Source organism: Pimephales promelas, chromosome 21 (assembly GCF_988280905.1).
Source record: "Pimephales promelas chromosome 21, fPimPro1.hap1.1, whole genome shotgun sequence".
Lineage (NCBI taxonomy): Eukaryota > Metazoa > Chordata > Actinopteri > Cypriniformes > Leuciscidae > Pimephales > Pimephales promelas.
The window spans coordinates 1432798-1458231 of NC_142789.1; the positions used below are offsets into that span (position 1 = coordinate 1432798).

Consider the following 25434-nt stretch of genomic DNA (forward strand, 5'->3'; position numbering starts at 1 on the left):
TTATATATATAGCAATGAGAATGTTTTGTTTGTATAGTAATAAAAATCTGAAGTTTTTCACATTATGGTGATGAAAATTGGGGTTGAATTGTGCTTAAATGTCATGAAAATAATTTCACAATGCAATCGATTTCACTAGTCCTGAAATAATTGTATAATTTCTTTAGATTTTGGGGTGAGATTCACCCACTTGTGTATTGTGCGTTTCCTCCTAACTTCTCAGCACAAGCATTGTGGTTACAGTGACACTTTATTCAGAGCGAGTGTGTTGTCTGTTTGTGTGTGTGGGATGAAGGCAATGCTGAGGGTGGGATTTCATAGTCTGTGGTATTTGAAGCATCAAGACTGTGGGTGCTATCACACACACACAGTTAATATCTCGCGGAGTTGAAAGCCTTGGCAAGCTTGGAGTCCTGCTGTCTGCATGCAGAGCTGCCATCACCCGGAAAATCCCACAATGAACATCTCTCGCATCCTTTTCTGTCAGTCTTGATCTCTCTGTTAACACAGCTGTAGTGGAGAGCGACCCTTTGCTGTGTTTCTCTCTCCATCTTTTGTCACCCGTGATATAATCTGTCTGTCCTCTCTATATACACATCTAACTCTCTCTCTCTCTACTGACATTTGGGACGGTAGGAGTGAAGGCGCAGGTGTGAGCATATTTCCCCGGCTCCGTTCAGCGTGTGCGTGTGGTTGTTTAGCCTTTTCCTTGATTTCTCAGTGGACAAGACAATAGCGAAGCGCTCTGGCACACGAGTAATTAAAACAGGTTGACGGTATGAGGGGGCGAGAGAGAGAGAGAGCCGAGGGGGGACACACAGAGTCATCCATTACTTGCTCCTCTGTATCTCTACGGGGCCTGTTAAAGACACACGATAGATTCTAGTATTGTGTCGTGTGTCTCCTGTGGGTTCGTAGATGAAGTGTGTCATTATTTCAACGTTAAAGGGATAGTTCACTTTGAAATTAATTTTTGGTATGTTTTAGCGGTAACACTTTACAATAAGGTTCATTAGTTAACATTAGCAAATGCATGAACTAACGATGAGCAATGCATTAGTTACAGTGTTTATTAATCTTTGTTAATGTTAGTTAATACAAATACAGCTGTTCATTGTGCGTTCATGTTAGTTCACAGTCCATTAACTAATGTTAACCTTTGATTTTAATAACGTATTAGTAAATGTTGGAATTAATATTAACTAAGATTAATAAATGCTGAAGAAGTATTGTTCAATGTTACACTCTAAAAAATGCTGGGTTGTTTTAACCCAACTTTGGGTCAAATATGGAATAACCCAGCTGTTGGGTTAATTTTTTACATTACATTTTTAACCCAACATTTAGGGTTTGTCCATATTTGACCCAAAATTGGGTTAAAACAACCCAGCATTTTTTAGAGTGTAACTAATGTAGTTAACTAATGTTAACTAATGAACCTTATTGTAAAGTGTTACCGTTTTATCTTACCTCAAGGGCATCCAAGATGTAGGTGTCTTTGTTTCCACAATATTTTCAATTTTGATATTTTTAGGTCAAACAGTTCTTGTCTGTCAGTCAGATTTGTTCATTTTGATGAACGAGTTTGAACAGGAGAGTCACAAACGCGGATCACAGAACAGAGCAAGGCGAGCATTTGTGCTTATAAAACGTATTTAAAAAAAAATAAAAAATGTAAATGAGCGATGGTTTCGCTAGATAAGACCCTTATTCATCGTCTGGAATCGTTTAAAGTCCTTTGAAGCTGCACTGAAACTCTCATTTGGACTTTGAGCCGTTTGGACCCCATTGAAGTCCATTATATGGAGAAAATCCTGGAATGTTTTCATCAAAAACCTTAATTTCTTTTCGACCGACAAACAAAGACGTGGCCATCTTGGATGACATGGGGGTGAGTAAATTATCAGCAAAAGTTTTTTTTAAAAGTGATCTACTCCTTTAAGCTGTAAGTTACGGCGTTGTACAGAAAAAATGCACCCCAACCAGACACAGCAACTCTGGCTCAACCAACAGAATGTGGCTAATTGTTTAATCAACCAATGGCAGATCGAGGGAGTTTTCAGTAGAAATAGTTTAACAATCATTACTTTTGTGATTCCATTTAATGAGGCAAGAGGGGGAATTGCACACCTCACCTTTAAACTGACCAGTGTAGGTATATCTCCATGTATGGTAAGTCTAAGTGTGGTCTATCAGTAGATCTTGAGTTCAGAGGAAATGACAGCACACTTTTTGCACTATTACTGTGACTCGCTCTTGAAACGCAACTTTGAAGATGTCATAAACCTGCTCTATCTTTGTGGAATGTGGTTTTGCTGGCTGAAAGTGTCTTTACATCCTGATAGCAATCACTAACTTAAAGGAGTAGTTCACTTTTAAAAAAACTTTTGCTGATAATTTACTCACCCCCGTGTCATCCAAGATGTCCATGTCTTTCTTTCTTCAGTCGAAAAGAAATTAAGGTTTTTGATGAAAACATTCCAGGATTTTTCTCCATATAATGGACTTCAATGGGGACCAAACGGTTCAAGGTCCAAATGAGAGTTTCAGTGCAAACTGTTCAAAGGGCTTTAAACAATTCCAGATGATGAATAAGGGTCTTATCAAGCGAAACGATCGCTCATTTAATAAATAAATAACAAAATTTACTTTTTATAAGCACAAATCTCAAGTCAATTCGTTCGTTTCGTTCGATGAATGACTCGGAAAAAGATTTGTTCATTTTGATGAACGAGTGCGAACAGGAGAGTCACAAACGTGCGTCACAGAACAGAGCAAGGCGAGCATTTGAGCTTATAAAACTTAAACTTTATTTTATTTTTTTTAAATGAGCGATCGTTTCGCTTGATAAGACCCTTATTCATCGTCTGGCATCGTTTAACCCTTATGCTGCATTAGGGGCATTTTTGGTCTTTTGCAGTTTAATTTCTTTGACCATTTTGGCTGTTTTAATGCAAATGGTATGAAATTTGGCAAAATTGTGACTTTTTGGATACATGTAAAAAGTGTGATCCCATTTTGCAAAATATGTATAACACACACTGTGTAGATCAAATAGTAACACTCAGCACCATAAAGACCAAAAATGGCCCATTGAAACCCATTAAAACTGAGGCTGTCAGTAATACATGAAACATGATTTTTGCACAAACATCCTTTCATTTTGAAGCAAAAGCATTATATTTGCATTATATAGTGTATTCCACCAGATGACGTCACTACATATTTATTCCCTATGGGTGGAAATGCACCTTATTTTAGGCAATAGGCAATGTTTAATAGGTGGCCATTTTTGGTCTCTAACGCGCTAAGTGGGATTTTTTGCAAAGCGGGACTGTGATAATCCAAATCTAAAGTTTTCTCTTTGCATTTAGTTTATTGAAAATAATTGAATTTTTGTGTTTTTTCCTCTTATACAAATCGATGGTTTCGCAAACAAAACTGGTAATTAAAGAAATCCTGAAATTGAATACATTTTTGGTAGTTATGATGAGGACTGATGCTGGTTAAAAGATTTAACTTGGTAAAAGTGGAAAATAATAATAATATATAATATTTTAGGCAATGTTTAATATGTGGCCATTTTTGGTCCTTAATGCACTCAACGGTGTTAAAAATCTAATGCAGCACAAGGGTTAAAGCCCTTTGAACAGTTTGCACTGAAACTCTCATTTGGACCTTGAACCGTTTGGACCCCATTGAAGTCCATTATATGGAGAAAATCCTGGAATGTTCAATAAAAATGTTTGCTACAGATGCGAATAACGCAGAAAATCGAACAATGTAGGCAAGCACACAAATGTGATGATGTCAAAGCTAAACCAGTATATTGCAATCATAGCAGTTTCCGCTGATGTCGTTACAGTGTCTCCTTTGGCTGAGAATGTAACATTTACTTACACTGTGTTATAGAGGAGACATATCCTAGAATACAATTAGAACACATGTATAATACAAAAATGTGTTCATATACTCATGTAGAGAATATTCTGGGTCTAAATGTCTACATTTATGTATGGTAGCAATACGAATAAATGTCTGTTCTATACTTTTACATTTTTACAAATGCTTTAAAATACAGCTTTTGGCCTGCATTTAGATTCATTCACCATACAAGCTCAACTTAGAGAGCCTTTAAGTCACGGAAATGAGTGAGTTTGAGATAAGGAGCTAAAAACGGCATCCAGCACATGGCAGCTGCACTAGATAATGGCTGAATTGTTCGCAGGTCGGCTCATGCACTCTGTGGAAAGCTGGAAATATGGGACAACAGCAAACGTTCAAATAAAAGATCAATCACTCACAGTTGCATGACAAGGTAGAGGTGCGATTTACACTCGTAGATGTCCTCCAGGGAAACTATGTTGGCATGTTTAATCCTGAGAGCAAGAGAAAGATGGGGGGAAAAACACGTCAATCCAGAGATAAGGCAAAACATCTAGGCACCATCATATATAACTTTACACAGGAAAGGTTAGATAGTGACTTCATCACACTAAAGTCATGGAGCATTTTTTGTGCTGTCGACGTGAAATATTCCTTCAAGGCTCGAAACCATCTGTTTGGGTTGAGCCGAAAGTGTCAAACGCATGCTTTGTTAATTAGAGCTTCGCAGTCGATCTCCATGAAAGCTGATCTCTCCTGGTCCAGACCAATCTCTGCCACAATGTTCTATACCGTTAAACTGATCCAGAGATGCGTCATAAATATTTACCAAGGGGACCTGGAATCAGGTTACTAGTTGTCTATAGCCTGAGATGCAATGTAAATATGAAACCAGGTCTGAGTGCATTGAATCCTGAAAAAGAGAGTGAGAGGAAAACCAGACAGAGGGGGAGGGAGAGAGTTTCATCAAGTGTCTCATGCCTATTACAAACATACTGTAGGACATGTTACTAACAACAACATAATGTGACATTTGCAGAGCAGCTGGCACAGCGAGACACTCGTAGCGAGAAGGCAACAGGCACATCTCACAAACGCATGGAGGAAAGGGGTTCATCTTTAATTTCACTCTAAACAAAGCTGGGTTGTTTTGACCCAGAATTGGGTAAAATATGGACAAACCCAAATGTTGGGTTAAAAATGTCATTTAAAACTTTAACTTTAACTTTCAACTGTACATTTTTTTAATTACATTTTTAAACCCAACATTTGGGTTTGTCCATATTTGACCCAAATTTGGGTTGAAATAACCCAGCACTTTTTTAGATCAGCGGCCTTCAGTGGTTCTACATTCTAAAAAAAAATGCTGGGTTGTTTTAACCCAATTTTGAAAAACTCAAACATTGGGTTAAAAATGTCATTTAAAAATGTAACCCAATGGCTGGGCTCGTCCATATTTGACCCAAAGTTGGGTTAAAACAACCCAACATTTTTATTAGAGGAATTTTATATTTTATTCCAGGAATTTCAAAACATTATTCAAAAAGATTTACAATCCACCAAAGCTACAAGACTAATCACAATATCACAAACTTTCATTTTTGAGCGAAAAATAATACAAAAGAGCTAAACTTATTATTATGATTAAGGAAAAAGGTACTAAACTACTCATTTGGGAATTACGGAATTGAATCAGAAATGACTTTTTTTTTTTCATTAACCCTTTGGGGTCCTTGAGATGTTCTGACATGCCTTGACATTTGTGCTTATAAACATATTAATGGCACAGGTGAAATTACACTCTATTTAGCACAAACAAGACTACCATAATATGTGAGCAACATGTATGTACATGTTTGTATTTTTGAGAGAATATTGTTTATGCGTGGTTATTGAACAAACTAATAATTTCGAATTTCTTTCACTCTACATATGTCATCTAGTATAATTGAAACGATTGGCTATGAGCTACGTACAGGTACCCTGGGAAAACCCAGACAACTTCCGGAAAATGTAGATTTGCTCTGAAAGTTACTCTAGCAAACAGCTCATTCAAGCCCATTTCCAATCCGTCGAAATCGAGGTACCAATCAGAAACGTGGGGTGGGCTTTACACGATGACTTGCACGATGAATAGTAGCCTAAATTACAAAGATGGATGCCGCCGTCGAACATCACTCGTTGGAATCAGCTATCGCGTCTGTTTTAAGCGATTTGAACGTTTCCTTTTTGTTAAAAACCGAGCAAATAACAACACTCGGAGATGTTTCTCATCCGCTCTGCATACGTCATCTCCTTCATCGCTCTGATTGGTTTTAGGTCTATCCTCGACGTCTGTTGGCGACGCCCCTCTGGAAACGAAATGAACTCAGTTATAACTAGGCTTGGGTATCGTTTGAATTTGAACGATTCCGATTCCGATTCCTTGTTTCGATTCCGGTTCCTAACGATTCTCGATTCCGATTCTTTTAAGAGGCAGGGTCAAAAAAGTTTAGCTAACCTTGCTAACCAACGCTCTTTCTGAAGGAAAAAATCCATTCTGAAAGAAATACTCCTTCAGTAAAAATACTCCTTTTGTCACAAATTTTGCATTTTGCCGAGATTTCGTTACTTTTAGAAAAGTGAAGCCACACTTTGGATCTCCGACGTAAGGTACTCATGTTCGACTCGCGCGGTTATGCCAACACTTCCGGTAGACGCTTCTTCGTTGGTGTTGTTCAGCGGTTTCTTCTTCCGCTCGGCGGACTGTGAATATCGAAACTAGGAATCGAAATTTTAACTTTTGAACGATTCCGGGAAAAACGAAAAGTTAGTCCCGATTCCAATCGATACTCGATTCTCGATACCCAACCCTAGTTACAACCGAGAATGGTCATGTTTTAACCAGGCTAGACATTCGTAGCACCCAATAAACGGCTCTGGGTATTCGTAAACCACGCCTCAAATTTGAACATGTCGTTCCCAGGCTACGTTAGTCAGGCTACGCCACAGCTGGAATCCACCCATATTTGAAGGGATGGGGGTGTTGATGCGTATTATATGTATCCATATATGAAGATGTTTATTTTACGCATTTTACGTGGTTCCATAGGTACAAGACGTCATCATCATCGTACTCAATCCCAAATCTGTCTGACACAAGTTTCATCTTTGTTTGATGCCGATTCGGGGAAGTCCAAATAAACGAATGGCATAATATGAAGTAAACTCTCAGTGAACACTGGAGAATCAGAACGCAGCTTGTGACATATTGAACAGACTGTACTTCCCTCCCACACAGCCTTGAGTTCATTCAAATTAAATATGCCGTCTATTCTGACTAAGGTCTATGAGGGGGAGGATTTTGTGTTAGTCTAGTGCATAACAAAGAAGAGTTGATGTATCAACTACTGTCACGCATCTTCCTCCGTGACCCCTGACCCTCAGTGTTCACTGCCCCCACAACAGCCAACAGTCCAGGGGATTTTCATTGACTTACAGAAGGACTGCGTGAGTGTGTGTGCGACATGCGGGGGCTCTAATTGAGCCGAACGGTGGAATCCCACACACCTTCCCACTGGCAATCCGACACGACAGAGGCACCTGAATGAGTCACTGAGGATCTCTTCCACTCATTCTCATTCTTTCTCTCCCTTCAGCAACATGTACGCTCACCCACTCCCCTTCCCTCCGTTCTGGTGGCCTCGCCTTTGCCTCCTTCACCACTCCGACCCACACAACTGTGGGCAGGCACGACTCCACAACAAGAGGATTATTGTTAATGAATACTATTGCTATTATAAATGACCAGTGTTGGGAAGGTTAGGACTTTCTATATGAACTATGAAGTTCAGTTCACAAATTTTAAAATGAACTAGTTCAGTTTATAGTCAGGGATGTAGTGTACGCTAAACGCACGTAAACGCCGCTTACGCCCACTATGCCTTAAAGGGTTAGTTCACCCAAAAATGAAAATTAAGTCATTAATTACTCACTGTAAGCGAGTGTACCAACCCCGTAAGACCTTCGTTCGTCTCCGGAACACAAATGAAGATATTTTTGATTAAATTTGAGAGCTGTATAACTACCACATTGGCTCCTAAGGGACTGCCTCTTGACGGCCCAGAAAGTCAATGAAGAAAATGTTTAAATATCCCAAGTGACTACCGTGGCTCAACTATATGTTTATCAAGCGACGCGAATACTTTTTGTGCCAAAAAACAAACAAAAATAACGAGTTTATTCGACTATTCCTTTTCTTCCTTGTAGGCCAGAAACGAGACTTCCTTAGATTTCCACGACGCATGCGCGAGAATTGCGATCTCCTTACACTACTTCAGTTCAGTTCTCGCGCATGCGTCGTGGAAATCTAAGGAAGTCTCGCTTTCTCCAGTGAACAAGAGCCTGCTAGCTTAGCTTCCAAACAAAGATGGCCGACACTATGTGTTCATTCTGTGAGTGAGATCGCCCTCTATTGGCGGGTTGAGGACATGCGGGACAGACCCGAATACTGACTGTAGTCTTTAGCCTCTGGACAAAACATCCTCAGATGACGCAAAATGACGATTTTTGTGTCATCGGAGGATTTTTTTTCCAAACAAAAAAATACATAAATCTCTCGTCTCAGGGGGATATGAGGGTGGAAAGCACGGTAATTCGTAGTTTAAATCTAAGGCCATTTCACTGGTGCCAGCAGCATTGTTGAGAAATGTGTCTTCCTCATTCACACGTTGCCTCAAATATCTCTGTGAACGTTGTGCCTCTTTGGCTGTGGTAACCCAGGCAACCCAGCCACTAAAAATAGCGTCGGCTGCTCCGGCTTCAGTCATTCCCACAGAGCTTTATGATTCCAGCAGTTTAAACATGAGATTTTTAACACACACTTGCAGTCCGCTCTCCCTGAGATAACATGTCTGTTACATATTAGATGAACATGGACTTTACAACAGTGTTCATACAGCTAGGGTGTGATATTTAATGTGTGTGTGTGTCATATACATCTGTAAGTGAACTAAAACATCTGTTTCAATGACTCACTTGTGGAGCACAGCGATCTCATTTTCAATGCTGTTTTCTTTCCCCTCCAGAGCTTTTTTCGCGATGCACTTAATCGCCACTAGTTTTCTCGTCCTCTTCTCCTCTGCGAGCACCACCTCAGAGAAAGCCCCTCTGTAAGACAAAATCCAAATAACCAATCAGAATACAATAAAACCAGGCGTCAACAGACCATTAGGGTTCCATCAAAATCCTGTATATACACAAAATATTTAGACCATAAATAGCATATGCATTTCATAGCATTTCTAACTACATAAATGAACGTTAAATAATGATCTGAGTATGTAATTGTTAGTTTGTAAAATTAAAAATTGTTAGTTTGTGTTAGTCAATACTGTAAAGTGTTACCAAGATTTTTGATAATTGAAATATATATCCATATTGCATTACATTTAAAAATGTTAAAACACATTAAACTTAAACATTTTAAATGTTTCACTGACAACTAACTGAAATAGATAAGTTAAAGTACCAAAATTGTGTCAAAAAGTTAATCGCATCCAAAATAAAAGTTTGTGTTTACATAATATATGTGGGTGCACTGTGTATAATTATATATATATATATATATATATATATATACACACACATATGCTTGTATATATTTAAGAAACATTTTCATGAATATTTCATGAATATAATTTCACTTAAATGGCAATGAAGATTACCTATTATTTGTCATTTAAGTGAAATTACTGAACTTAAATATACAAGCTTGATAAAAATGGTCATTTTAGAAGAAAATTTCAAATTTCAATTGGCATTTAGAGGCTTTTGCATCTGAACTCTTCCTATATATAAATATATTAATTATACACAGAGCACCCACATATATTATGTAAACACAGACTTTTATTTTGGATGTGATTAATCGTTTGACAGCCCTAATATTTATATGAAGTGTCTTAAACTATTATGTAATAACATTTCAATTAATCATTTGATACAATTAATTTATTGTGTACATACATATTTTTATATTAAACTTTAACCCACCTTTAAATCTAAGCATACCATCAAACCTGTCCCTATCCTTACCCGTATTACACCTCAATAGCAGCACAAGTGTTTTTCAATACAACACAATAAGTACATTGTGCCTAATTAGTGCATTTAGTTAAATACAATATAAAGTGTGACCACTAAAACTGAAATAAAGCTACATATGAATATATATTAAAAATCAACACAATTCTTAAAACTAAAAAAAAGAAAAGAAAATGTTAAAAAGCTCATTCAAAATATTACTATAATACTAGCCTATATACATAGCACTAAAATATCATTAGTTCCTGGGTCAGAAATAGTTGGCAGCCACTAACTAAAACAACAACAAAATTCCTAAGTTTGCTGGGAGGAGTAACATCATGCTGGGACAGCGCTCCTGTCATTTCACTAGTAATCTGATCGACAAATACAGTGCAAGTCACAGATGGGACGAATGTTGACATGCTCAAACAGACGTGTCTTAACAAGAGCTAACCACACACACAAGGGCATAATGGCAAGCAATAAAAGCTCTTCCATGTAAATTTGAGTTCTTATCTCCAACTGTGAACGTGACAACAATATTTAGTTTCTGAGGCCCTGCCCATTGGTTCAAATGATCACTGCACATTAAGCATCCACTATAGTGAAAGCAGGGAAACAGGAAGCAGATGTAACAGACTTCCTGTGAAGGGAAAACAGCACCGGCAGCGAGCTCTCTAGAAGAGATTAAAGGGAGAGTTCACCCAAAAATGAAAACTTTGTCATCATTTAATCATCCTCATGTTATTCCAAACTTGGTTAATCTTCGAAACAGTCATTTAAAGAGGATTATGTCCAGGTAATCAAACTTAAGAAGGTCCAAACAGGTCATAAAACAAAATGTTTTAACCGTGAAGAGATACGCTCACTTTATATGATGAATAGATTTCAGGTTCAGGTTTTTAGTTCAGGTTTTGTCCCGATCCAAACCGATGACATTACAGGATTTTGACGGCCGATACCGATACAATATTTTTGGGTTTTAAAATCCGATATATCGGCCGATATTTTTTTTATTTATTAATTATTGTTGGATTTCACAGACGTGTAAAAGAAAAGCTAACTTTACTGCACAAGACACGTTTAATACTTTTTCTCTATGTCTAAATGTTCACTCCTCGCAAGTATAACTTACATTTTACAATGCAGGGACTGTAACTAGAGATATGCGAGTTATAAATACAGTAATCATTACTTTATTTAGGCAGAAAAAGTTCATTGTGGTTTCCAAGCTCATTAGCGGTCTTCCACTGATGATAGTGGCATTAGCAAGTCTATGATGAGCCATAATTTAGCAATAGATGACATCATACTGCAAAATGTAAAACATACATTTTCAATATAACAGGCCAAGGAGAGATGATTGAAGTATGTTTCGTCCGTTTTTATTTTATTTTTTAAATATTATTCATTTATCGGCCATTATAACTGCCGATACCGATATTATGGAAAATGCCTAATATCGGTCTGGCTCTAATTTAAACCCCAACTAAGCAATAAAAAATGTATTTACAGAGTGTTGATTCAACTTCAGTTGTTCACAGAGAAACATCACGAACATGATCTGTGATCAGGCCTAAACGCTCAGATTTCATCAGCAAACCAGCCCGCCTGTTCAATATTTGAGAATGGAATGAAGATTATGAGCAAACTCATTATTAAACAGGATGTGATTATCGCTCCTCAGCGGCACAGATCCGGCCAGGCAACCTTATCCCCGAGGACAAACACTGATATGATGCATAGTTAAGCCTGCGCACGTACATGTGTCCTCAGCACATGACCAGAGGACAGGGGACGACTGTGGGCTAAACCGCTGACGCTGAGGACACACAACTGAACATGGCACACAGATATTGGCATGACAAGCGTAAAACAGCAAACAGTGCATATGTCGGACCTCATGTGACCTCATCAAACTCAATGTGGTTTGACAACTGGATGCACACGACGAACACATGCAGAAAGGCTAAAATTTGTTTAAAATGAACACTCGCCAAACGCAAAATGAGAGTTAAATTCGGTGTTGGTGAGTATATGAGTCAATTGCCATTTGGCCAGTAACAATTTTATGAATTCTAACAATAGAAAATCAAACAGTTATTATCAGTTTTAATTAGAGCCCGACCGATAAAGGCCCGATACCGATACAAATATTTTTCGGTTTTACAATCCGATATTCCGATATATCGGCCGATATTTTATTTATTTATTTATTTCACAAATTAAGTCACAAATGTTGTTATGCTTATTTGAGTTAAGAGAACTGATGGGGATGTTCTTTTAATTGTTATTCAAGCAATGTATGTATCGTGACCAACTCAACGAGTGTTGCCAACAGGAACGATGTAGAGCGCCCTCTGGTGGACAAACTATACAACTCCAACACTCATGACATGGTTCAAGTGTTTTTCAGCCATTTTTATTTTATTTTTGAAATATTCATTTATCGGCCATTATAACTGCCGATACCGATAGTTTGGAAAACGCCTAATATCGGCCGATAATATCGGTCTGGCTCTAGTTTTAGTGCCCATAACTAGGGCTTGGTGATTTTTTACGTTTTTTTTTTTTGATGAATTTGAATTTAATGTTTTTCCACGTTTTTATTATTTTTAAATCGGTTCATGTTACAATTAGACATGTTGACAATTTAGCTATGATAACAGTTAAGACAAGAAAATGATCCGACCACATGATGAACACGTCGGTTCACTGAGAAATGCGTTATTGCTTTGAAAAAAATAAGAGACGGGCGAGTTTAACTTTTTTTAACTTGACTGCCATGTTTTTCGAATGCAGTTTCAAAGACAGTTTCTAGACGCAACGAGTGCAACAAGGAAAATATAGGGATGCACGATATATCGGCAACCATATCGGTATCAGCCGATATATGTTCATTTTAAAAGTTATTGTTATCGGCCCAATAAGAAAATTTGGCCAATATATTAAAGCCGATAAATTATGTATTATTTCCTTCAGCTGAGACTCAGATGCACACTGTTCAACATGATGGTTTTGAATTGCTTGAAATCACTTTAAAAAAGGAAAATACAGTAAAGTGCAACATGTGCAGCGCAAGCCTGTCATATCGGCTACATAAAATTACAAATGAGAACGTTATACTGTAAATGTGTGTTTGAGACATGGTGAGATTTGTAATCAAAATGTACATAAAAATTTGGATTTAGATTTATCGGCCGATATATCGGTTATCAGCTTTCAAATATAAAGAATTATCGGTTCTCGGACTCGGCCAAAATGTTCATATCAGTGCATAGTAAAATAGCGCATTGGAACATAAAAACCTGTAAAGAGCTACTACTGTATGTTTGGTATATATGTTTGTATGATGGTGACAGGCTGAAATCTGCTGTTATTTTTAGTTTTTACGAAGAATTTGAAGTTAATGATAGCCTATTACTGCTGTTATTTGTTGTTATTACATTTTGGCTACGAAATACTTTCCGTTTTTACATTTTTTATTTACTTCTGAGTATGTTTAAGACACATTTGTACAATATTTGCCTTAATATTTCTAGGGCTGTGCACATTAATCGCGATTAATCGCACCCAAAATAAAAGTTTGTGTTTACATAATATATGTGTGTGTGGTGTGTACAATTATTTTGTATGCATGTATATATTTAAGAAAAATGTGTTATTAATATATCAAATATTTATATTTATGTATAATATTAATTGTGTATAAATATATTTCTTAAATCTATACATGCATGTGTATGTATTTATATATACAAAATAATTATACACACCACACACACATATACTTTCATTTTGGAAGCGACTAATCGCGATTAATCGTTTCACAGCCCTAAATATTTCGTGCATATTTTATTCATTTCCAGCATGTTGATCAGGTCGTGGTTAATAAAGAGAATGTCACTTGAATCATATTGAAGTTACGATTTGAAGTTGTCTAGTTAAAGATTAAAAGAATCGAAATCGCGATTCAGTCGTTCTGAAAAAAAAAAAATCGAGATTTTATTTTTGGGGCATATCGCCTAGACATAGCATGAAAATAATTATCACCTCATCGGAATTATCAATTATTATTTAGTGTGTTGCCTGCTATACAGTTTCTAGGTAGGTGGTTGTGCGCTGATCTGGGTTGCGAGGAGATTGCTTAACCTTAAGTATGATTATTAGTGATCCTCGTCTTCAGTTCAGAGCCGGGGAACTGGGGCAAAGCAGCACATTCCTCTCCGGTCAGTGACACAAGAGGACGGCCATCTGCTGGACCAGGGGATGTGGACTAGATTAAAACACAGGCCTGTCTGTTGTGGCTTCCTCATTATACTTCCCCAAATACAAAGAGGACAGAGAGAGGGACGCTGGGGCAGAGATGGACTCCACAACATGATCTGGAATCATAACATTATGCTTGAAAGAATGCCATTTTGTTTGGCTTTAAACCTACAGATGGATAAGTATTTGCAGTATTGGGAAAAAGTGATTGTGTTTACGACTCCATGACATGTTTATTGACCAATGTACCATCTGACATATCAATTTTGTTTTATCAACATTCATAAACGATTGCTCTGAAAGATTGTATGTTGTTGTGACTGTTTATGAAAAGTTATAAAGTCTAAAAAAAAATGTCATTTGATGTCATTTTAATGCTAAACCCATTTCGTGATTGGCTGTCAGCTGCGGAAAAATAATCCAGTTTATTTGAGTCATTTGTTCAGCAAGCTCGTCACACTGCATGTTTCGGAGTACCATTAGGAACAATCATTGACATCGTGATAATGTCAATAATACTGTCACATTCTCAATCCTTTCTCGTTTCTTTCCCTCCATTAAGCACTCTTTCCCATTAACATGCTTTCTATTTCTCTCTCCTTCTTTCTCATACCATTAAAAACACACTTTTGCTTGGTTTGGCCGCTGGAGAAATTGTGGTTTCCCTGAGAGGAAACAAGAGGTCAGGACTCGCTCAGCGACTTCCAGTCTGTGTTACGCGACTCGCACATCTCACTGCAGACGAGAAAGCCTTCTCGGAAACACATTTTAAAGAGATAGTTCAATAACAAATGCAACCAGATCATGGAGACCAATCATTTTTTTAACCAATTATTTGAAAAAAGATTATCACAAGGTTATCATATGGCTAATTGTGAAACATTCTTCTGGATACTTCATGGAAATGTAATGGCCCTTCATGTTCGTCACTTAGGGTTGAAAAGAAAGCACATCCTGTTTAGATGAATATGCAAAATATATGTGATTTCCTCTCAATAACACAAATGACAGCGTGAGAAAACAGCGGTTAAGAAAGCATCTGATCTGTTTATTTCAATATCACTTTATACAACAAATTGCTTTATCCACAAGTTTCCTACGCCCCATGAGGCCTTGCGCCAAAAGTGGGCGCGACTTCTGGTTGGAAGTAAACAAAGCGCGACTCGACATGCTTGACACTCGTTCATTCAACAGTTGACAGTCATTCAAGTTATAGCGATCCAAACTAGCTAACGATGTGGGAACAAAACCTCAACCAAATTAAAAAAAGTGAAATAACAATGCCTTTACCCTCCGCAGTAGTTGATTGGAAGTATTATTAATAATCAATACTCATCAAGGCATGGTGACAGACAGTTGTGTGAGATGACAAACAATTAAAATAAAAAATACACACTTAGTCATTGTGCTTTGAGTTTATTCAAAATTATAAATGAATAACATTAACTGGCACATTTGGTATTCTGTCACCACAGGCTTTGATCCTGAGTTTAGGTGTAACATCAGTAGCGAACAGCCAATCACATGCTGATAGAGTTTATAGAATATTAAGAATTTAAACAAATGTACACAGGAAGATTCGTCGTCTTTTGGGAGGTGATGGAAACTAACGTTACAGTCGTTGGCAGGATCACTCTGATTTCGTTTTCAGCTTATGTTCAAAACAATCCCGTTTAAGCCAGTGAATTAGTTTAGTCCGGTTATAAATACAGCCGCGAACAGCACATGTTGCCCCTGAGCTCCGTAACGACATCTCTCATAAAGATTTGCGTCTTTAAATAGTAAAATAATTCTCCGAAAAACAGCTAGCCTCTTCGCTAACTAACACACAAAACACCATTGGAATGCTACTTCCGCCGCCTCACCGGAAGTTTCACCCACTTTATTTTTTACAGGAGCGCCCCTCGCAAACTTGAGGATAGCAAGTAGCTTTTCCAAATTAAACATGAAAAAACGTGTCAGTGTCATTACATTTAGAATTATAACTTACATTTTTACTAGAGCCCGACCGATTAAGGATTTTGAAGGCCGATACCGATACAAATATTTGTTGGTTTTAAAATCCGATATTCCGATATATCGGCCGATATTTACTTATTTTTGTTTTTTCAGAAACGCGCAATAAAACTTTAAAAGATTTCCCTAACATTAGTTATTTATGAGTTTTAACTAAAATAATATGATAATGAATTTTAAAAAGAAACTTGTATCTTTTAGTGTCACAACATCAAAATTAGTGCTGTCAAACGATTAAAATATGTAATAGCGATTAATCGCATTGTTAACTCGCGATTAATCGCAATTAATCACACATTTTGAAGTCTCTTGATTTCTTTTTGTCCCTTTATTTTTTCTCATTTTAATGCTCTTATCAACATGGAAAAGTGGATCGGCTTGCACTGTATTGATTTATTGGTCTGCCGTGAACGTTCATCAACCAATCAGATTCAAGTAGTATAATTGAGGTAAACAAATTACACGGCGGTGTGACATTCTTTAGAAAACTATTAATTCAATCTAATTATAATACCACAAACAATTAACTAATTCATTTCTCAAGAGAGCGACACCACTTGACATCTTGCTTCCCGAGGCAGTGCTCAGCCTAAATTCAGTTTGGCGCAGGTCCCACAGACTCGACACGGACCCGCCATTTCTGCGGACTGCATTACGTAACATTACCCAAAATAAACAACAAGCAGGTGAAGCTCATGTGCTGGAGGCCAGACCGAGCCTGTGTGTGAATCCAGTCAGACCGATGCAATATATCTCAGTTTAACTCAGGCTACCCTTAATAGCTGATCTGAGAACAGCATTGTATCATAAGATGGATTTGGACTGATCAGGCTGATCCAAAACATGCCATATTATTTTAATTATTAACACAAATTATTTACAGTACAGTACAGTAGGGACTTCCTGCATAAACATGTTTGCTTGCAAAATGCATTGATTCTTAACCTGATGAACTAGAGGTCAAATGTTATTTTTTAATGTTCGATTACAATACCAAACACTGTATTTTTATATTTACTAGAATTATTTATATTTTCATTAAATATTAGATTTTGTTTAACAAATGGCGTGTTTCTCTGTCCACACCATAAAAGAATGTAGCATTTTAAATCGTAGCGAGATTTTATATTTACTAAAAAAATATTTCTATTTTTCATTGAATGGTTAAAAAATTGTTTTTTTTTAAATGTATGTTACTGTAGCATTTTGAATTATCTTTATGTTTATATTTTCAGTGTACGTTTTAGTCAATTTGTTGTGCGCTTTTGTCATTTTTATTAGTTTTGTTTATTAAAATATTTCTATTTAGCCTAAATTTATTTAATTTCAGTTTTAGTCATTTTAGTAACTATTTGAGTCATTTTTTTCAGGTTTTGTCGAATATTTATATTTTATTTTATTTCAGCTTCATCTCATTCAGCTTTATATTTTTATGATTTTATATATAATAATCATTTCACAAGATTTCAGAAACTTCCTGTTTCAGTTTTTTAACACTACATAAAAGCTGGGATAAAATACAACCAACAGAACATATAAAACTGAATCAAAAAGTTAAACAAACTTCTTTAAGATGTTTTCTTTACATGCGAAATAAAGAAAACGGTTACAAACTGAAACAGGAAGTGTTTCTGGACCAGTGTCGTTTACATCTTGTGAAATGGTCTATATATATATACAGTATATGCATACATACTGTGTGTACATATATGCACACATATATGTATATATATGTGTGCATATATTTATATTTACATGTATATATATATGTGTATATGTACACAGTATATATGTATACATATATGTACACACAGGATGAGAACAGTTCCACTCGGCGTGTGATTCAGAGAAGAGCACTTATAGCGTGGTCGATCAGGGTCACACACACACACACACACACACACACAGCAGCAGCACTGATTGATCTCCTGGGATATTTCCGTTTCCAAAACAGGAGTTGTGACCTCACACCTGGCCGTCGGCCGAGCCCGGAGGATAGCCGGCAGACAACACCACTCAACACCAACACACACTATCTGTGATGACTAGACTACGAGACACACTAACAGCCCATTCCAAACGTTATTCACACACTGTGGAGAGAGAACACTATTAGTACAGAGGTTCACTTCCACATGACCTTTAATGAGGTGATCGTCCCAATGAGAAAACGTCACTTATTTGATATTGTTTTTTTTTTTTTATGCTACGAAATTTCGTTTTATTATAACATGATGTGAGTCGTGATACCTTGCAAATGTCTAATCTCAAAAATATTTAGAATTTTTGACATTTTCAGGTTTTTATAAACCACATTTGTTTTATTTACAACAGCCAATCCAAAAAAAAAAAAAAAATTACTATTATTATAATTTTGTGTAACTTTATTTAACTTTAAGTCGTAATGACCTCTCCGTACAAACAGGCACATTTATTCTCTTCCAAAAAGCTACCTTTCACTGTAAACTATTATTTTCATGATTTGTCATCACAACTTTTTATCTTTTGTCAATTCAACTTAGCTACGTGGTTCAGATAACATAATATTTTGAGCTAAACCAATCTCCTTCATAGTATAAACTGCATTACAGTGCTTTTCTATCGTTTCCTATGTAAATATGCGATAGATTGACGTGTTTAAAAACTGCGCGTGCACTTTGCACATGTGTTCTAAGTGAATTATTATTATTTTCAAGCGTCTCTAGACTTTGTTTTTTCATACTTCTTAAAATAGGGGCCTAAAACACAAGAGTAGTGGGTTGGATGTGCATGACTAATATGGAGAACACACTTCAGTCTCTCGTCACATGCAGTGAGAAAAACATCCTTCCTGTGAAAGTATGACTTCATCAACAGCTCCTCACCTTCAAGAGTTCATCAGCTTGTGTACGACGGGCACGCCAGAGGAAGAGGAAGTGGGGGGAGGGGCTGATGATGCAACGACTGATGGGGGGGGGGGGGGATTAACCTTTCATAAACACGGCAGAAGACACACCTCGGTTGTGTTTGTGGGTGTTATATGCGTGCGTGTGTGTGTGTGTGTGCAAAAGGATTGGTGATTGAATAATATATGCACAGGGACACCTCATGGTGTTTACCAGCCTGGTAGAAACACCTGCTCTCCCACACACACACACACACTTTTAGTTACCGTTCACACCTCCACTAGCACATAACAAACAATTAAAACCCAGACAGTACAATCCGTTTTTGAACAAAAGTAAATAACAAAGTGTTCATGCGACACACACAATCGCAGACTTAAAGGGATAATTCACCCAAAAATGAAAATTAGCTCATGATTTACTCACTCTTAAGTCATCATAGGTGTATATTACTTTCTTCTTTCAGACGAATACAATCTGAGTTATATTAAAAAATGTCTTGGCTCTCCTATATAAGTATAAAGCACAACTTATGACCTCATGGTAGGGAGGCACCGATATAAAAATATTGGCCGATAACCGATAATTCTTTATATTTGAAAGCCGATAACCGATATATCGGCCGATAAACTTAAATCCAAAATTTTTATCTAATTTTGAGAGCCTGATTACAAAAACAAAAGTCTCACAATGTCCGAAGCGCACAATTATAATGATGTTCTCGGTCGATATGACAGATTTGCGTTGCACATGTTGTCCCGGACCATATTTTCATTTTTTTGAAGAGATTTCAATCATATTTCAAGAATTTCAAAAACATAAACAGTTCTCAACAAGTGTCTCAGCTGAAGGGAATAATACATTATTTATCGGCTTTAATATATCAGCCACTTTTTCTTACCAGGCCGATAACGATAACATTAAAAATGAGCATATATCGGCCGATATCAATATCGTGCAACTTTACTTTATAAAGTTTTAAATATTGATATTTTTCTAGCACAAATGCATCGCTTTGCTTCAGAAGGCCTTTATTAACCCCCGAGACGCGTGGAGTATTTTTATGATGGATGGATGCACTTTGATGGACTTTATAAGCTTATATTATAAATTTACATTATAAAATTATATAACTCTTTTTGTCTGAAAGAAGAATGTCATAATCTGTATTTAAAATGGGTCATTTATGTAGAAGAATTGTGAAATTATTTTTAAATTTGGAGCTTTCTAGCTTTTCTAAATGTATTTTTGGCTTATGTGGATGAAAGACAACAACTCCCACAATGCACTTGCTTCGCTGCCCTAGGAGGCCACGCCTTCCGGTAACACAGCGCAGTCGTTAAACAGCAAGTCTAGGCTACTAGTGATGAGTCTGCCCGAAAACGTGTTTCGAGATCGCCCAAAATGTTTGAGATTGGGCTTTTACGTTCTACAGTCGCCATTCGTCGTGTTTCTAATGGCGAGCGGGACGAGTGAGGGTCATATACACCTAAGAAGGCTTAAGGGTGAGTAAATCATGGGCTAATATTCATTTTTGGGTGACCTATACCTTTAATCTCCTCTCTCCTTACAGAGAAAAACAAACATCAAATGTCCACTAATACCAAGCATGTGGTTTTCCCTTTAAATATTTGCGCTGCCACCTAAACTGCTCTGACAACAGTCTGGAGGACAACCAACACTCACACCAGCCTGTCACTGCATCTGCTAATAAGCAGCTAATGGAAATTCAACATGCCCTAGTCTGCTTCACATCAATGAAAGGAACCATTAAATCGCTATGGCAACTCAGCCGTGATTTGGTTCAGCTCAGTGCCTATTCTGAGGGATTATGGGTTCTTCATAATCAAATCAAGTATACCTGGAGGAAACGCTGCCTCATCATCACTGGGTCTCCCAGAACCCAAACGTTCTGCGGATGTTAAACAGGATAATGTTACGGTATAGCAGAACCAGGCGAAAACTAGCATCGTTATCACTATTGCTCGTACAGTGTAAGGAATCCCCTAACGAAGTACATCTTTGATCACAGAAAAATGTTGTATAATTATATCATATAGATCAGCATTGTTATTGGTAATTAAAGCTGAAACTTATATTGTAATAAAAATATTAAAAATTATTTAAAAACTGATTTAACGAAAATGTTGCCAAGGTAGATTAAGTGAAATGAAATAAGTTGAAAATTGATAAAACTAAAACTGAAATGCATATAAATTAAAGCTAATTATTAAAATCTTATAAAAACTAAAACTAAAATATTAAGCACATAAAAAATTGCTAAAACTTAAACATATATATATATATATATATATATATATATATATATATATATATACACACACTGTAAAAATGAATATGCTTTATCTAATCAATAAAATTGTGGCAACAGATTACAAGCAATATTATTTATTAAATTGAACAAATTAGAATTGAGTAATAGTTAATCAAATTAACATTCTAATTAATTCTAATTTGTACAATTTAATTAATAATATTGCTTGTAATATGTTGCCACAATTTTATTGATTAGATAAAGTATATTATTTTTTTCAGTGTATATATAAAGCAGCTAATTCAGAATATTAATAATCATACAGTAAAAATAGTACTAAAACAGCACTGGTTTTCTTTTTCTTTTTTGTGGACTCTTAAAAGCATGAACAAACAAGAAATGGACTTTTCCTCTGCTATAGACCATAAAATAGTTAATAATATAATAATAAAATCTTATATGACGATCTGAGTATTTATATTTCACGATAACGATATACATCACTAGTTATTTTTGCTTTAAATAAAGTCAAGATTTTTGATACCATTGAAATTTCATAATTCTTATAACCCTTTCAATGTATAAACAGTGATAAAGAAAGAGCAAAGAAAACAAACTACTATAGAGAGCAATGACAAGTGAAATAGACCAACCGGAAAAACTAAGGAATACTACACAATTTGTATAAAATAATCAAATTTATGAAAACAAAACAAATGCATAGCCTTATAAATTAAATATATATTTAAGTTGCAAAAGTTATTAAGTCAAGAGAAGTGAGAGATTTTCTCTTTTTTTATGTTGTTGTTTGATTAACATCGATAACGACAGCAGGTTTATAAGGCTACTGTCACTTTAAGACCGAATGCACGGATCCAATATACTCATGCATTTTCTTTCTGTTTTTACTGTGTTTACTTGCAAATACATGGTCACTTTGACACATACTTTAACCGTTTAACCAGCTGACAAACTCCTCAGGGTTATTAATGTCTGCCGCGCACACACACACACACACACACACACACACACACACACACACACACACACCCCTATAGTAAGTAATACTAATATAACACTGCTAAATTTACAGCAACATTTCCTGTAGCTAAGGCAATACAGATGGTACCAGTGATCCCAAGGACATTGGTTTAACGTCCAAAGAAAGCATACAATTATTATTTACTTTTTAATTAGAAAGTAATGAATAAATTGAATATTCTTTCATTGAATGATCAGTTTTCAGGAGGGTTTAATGCACTTCTGACGATGGACAGCAGCTGAATGGACCTCCATACACCTGTGTGTGTGTCCCGGGCAGAACGAGCGCGAGTCATGCTATTGGACGCATGTGTCTTCCTGAGAAACCCCAAATGCAGCCTTGCTAGTCCAGAGGCGCATAAAGCGAAGCAGATCTCGCACAAATGTGCTGACCCGACAGAACTGCTGACCGGCCCGCGCTCTTACTGTCCATCAATCACTGAGACGAGAGTATGAGAGAGCACGGGTCAGCGGCAACAGCAGAAGCGGGCACAGGCGATCCATTCTCCCAATTGATTTTAGATTATTCCAGTGCTTTTAAACCACCCACAAACCGCCAGCCCCCGCAAAGCACGCTGGGAAGTGTCATAGTTCGCACAGTGCCACTAATAAGGTTGGGATCTGTTGTGGAGCAGAATTAAATGCAAAAAAAGAAAAAAACACACAAAGTCAAAAACATTAGGCTATCGTAAAGCAGGTGAAAATCGAAATTTTTTTAGATTACTGTTTAAAAGTTTGGGGTCATATATATGTCGATATATCTATTGGAATGATATATATATTTTCTCAGTTGAATATATATAAATTAGGGCTGTGCAAAAATTAATTGCGATTAATCGCATCCAAAATAAAAGTCTGTGTTAACATAATATATTTGAGCTGTATATAATTATTTTGTATATATAAATACACCCACATGCATGTATATATTTAAGAAAATGGGTTATTCATATATAAAATATTTATATTTATATAATATAGATTATGTATTTATATATACAGAATTTAAGAGCAAACAATTCTTAAATATATACATGCATGCATAGGTATTTATATACAAAATTATTATATACAGCACACACAAATATATTATGTAAACAAAGTCTTTTATTTTGGATGCGATTAATCGCAATTAATTTTTGCACAGCACACCTAATATATATATATATATATATATGAAGAGCTCTTTTCCAAAACGCGTTAAACGACATTTTTAAAAAAAATGAGTTTGTCGTGTCATTCTGCTGCGGACAGAACCCTTTCACTGCTCTATCAACGTTTCATGCCGAATCGCTATATTTCCCTGTTTAAAATGTACTGCAAGATACAGTTTCTTCCCAAGCCGCGATAAGCACCAGCCCTGTTTTTAGCCTAAACACGATAAATCCTCAAATTCAATGAGCGCTCTACACAATCCAGCACGGCGGCACTCTGAACAGAGGTTTATTATGTTCATTCATTCCTCAAAATGAGTCCTAGTTTTCTAGTCGACTAGTAGTAGATCATTTAAGCCATTTTGTATTATCAGTAATCACATTTATTGATTTAATTAAATGGGAGAGAAACCATATGAGCGTTTTTAATTGCATATTCCGCATCTCAACGTATGCATAAAGCTTGCCACAAAGAACCGGCAATATAATGATTATGCATGAAACATTTGAATTGTTTATTAATAAACTAGTGTTTTCTGTCAGTGTCAGCAACAAAGATAAAGTTGATGATGCTTACTCGCCATCTTCGCAGTGAACGCGCATAGAAAAACGCATACTTCGAATTAGCCTACATACGCAGAGAGTTGCCAATTTATTTTAGTTTTTAATTGTTTTGTTTAAAAGTAGATATTTAAAGCTTTCTGTAGCTTAGTTCTCAGGCCTGTGTGAGGCAAGCATCGCGGTGTTTCGGTTCATATTATGAGACGCGCTCCGCTTCACCTGCGCGCCTCTGTGTCCTGATTATATTGTCTGATATTTACTTCTAATGTATTAATCCAGTCAATTTGTCGATGAAACATTTATTAAAATGAAGATACAATTTATATGAAACGAAATTTACAAGCTTTCTACAAAACAAAACTTAATAAGTGGTCAAAATCATGTCTGACGCACTCCAAATATTTTCCGATATTGGGCAGCTTTTGAATTTTGATCCTATCTCATCTCATGCGGTTCCCTTTTCATAGCCTACTCAACATAGATGAAATAATAAAAATAAGTAATGTAATATTATTAAAAACAAATGTGAAATGTTTATTTTTTTTTTATTATTTTTTTTTTTAACTTATATTTAAGCGTCATGCTGCTCCGCTTTGCTCACATGTTATGTAGCCTGTGTGTGTGTGTGCATGTGCTGGAGGGGTGCCCATCCCTTTTTTGAATATCGTTATCATATATTGATCATTTTTAATAATTCGTTTTTTCATGCATATGTTGAAATTGGTATTAATAATTTGTTTTTTTTCATGCATATGTTGAAATTGGTACTATTTGTTTGAGGTTTATTTCGATTTATAGCGTTTTGGAAAAAAATAAAATTAACTTTTAAATTATCATTAACAATATTGTTGTTTGATTTAATAATTATTGTTCAAAATGTTCAGACTGAACCAATAAAACATTTAAACAGGATAATTTGAATATTCACAAAATGTGTGGGTCTAGGTAAAAAATGTAGTTTTCCTGAAAACTATTGAAATGGATTTATAGCGTTTTGGAAAAGAGCTCTTCATATTAAGTTACAAAATATATATGTGTGTAGCAAAAAATGTTTCTTAGTGATTTTCTGAAGGATCATGTGACAGAAGACTGGAGTAATGATGCTTAAAATTCAGTTTTGCATCATAGTAATAAATGACATTTAAATCAAAATGACATAGAAAGAACACAGCTATTTTAAATAGTAATAATATTTCACAATAGTTTTATCAAATAAATGCAGCCTTAATTGGTGAGTAAAAGAGACTTTAAAAAAAGTACAGACCCCAAACTATTGAAGAGT

At 36.1% G+C, this 25434-nt stretch overlaps 1 protein-coding gene across 2 annotated transcripts in view; it reads right to left on the bottom strand.

Annotated features, from left to right (window-relative positions):
- camk1b (calcium/calmodulin dependent protein kinase Ib) overlaps positions 1-25434 on the bottom strand; it is a 59752-nt gene that overhangs the window by 13262 nt on the left and 21056 nt on the right. For both annotated transcript variants that reach the window (XM_039656238.2, XM_039656237.2), the window contains 2 exons: positions 8902-9033; positions 4305-4379 (listed from right to left, as the gene is read on the bottom strand). In XM_039656238.2, coding sequence (XP_039512172.1) covers positions 4305-4379; positions 8902-9033 — 207 coding nt within the window. The remainder of the gene's footprint in view (positions 1-4304; positions 4380-8901; positions 9034-25434) is intronic.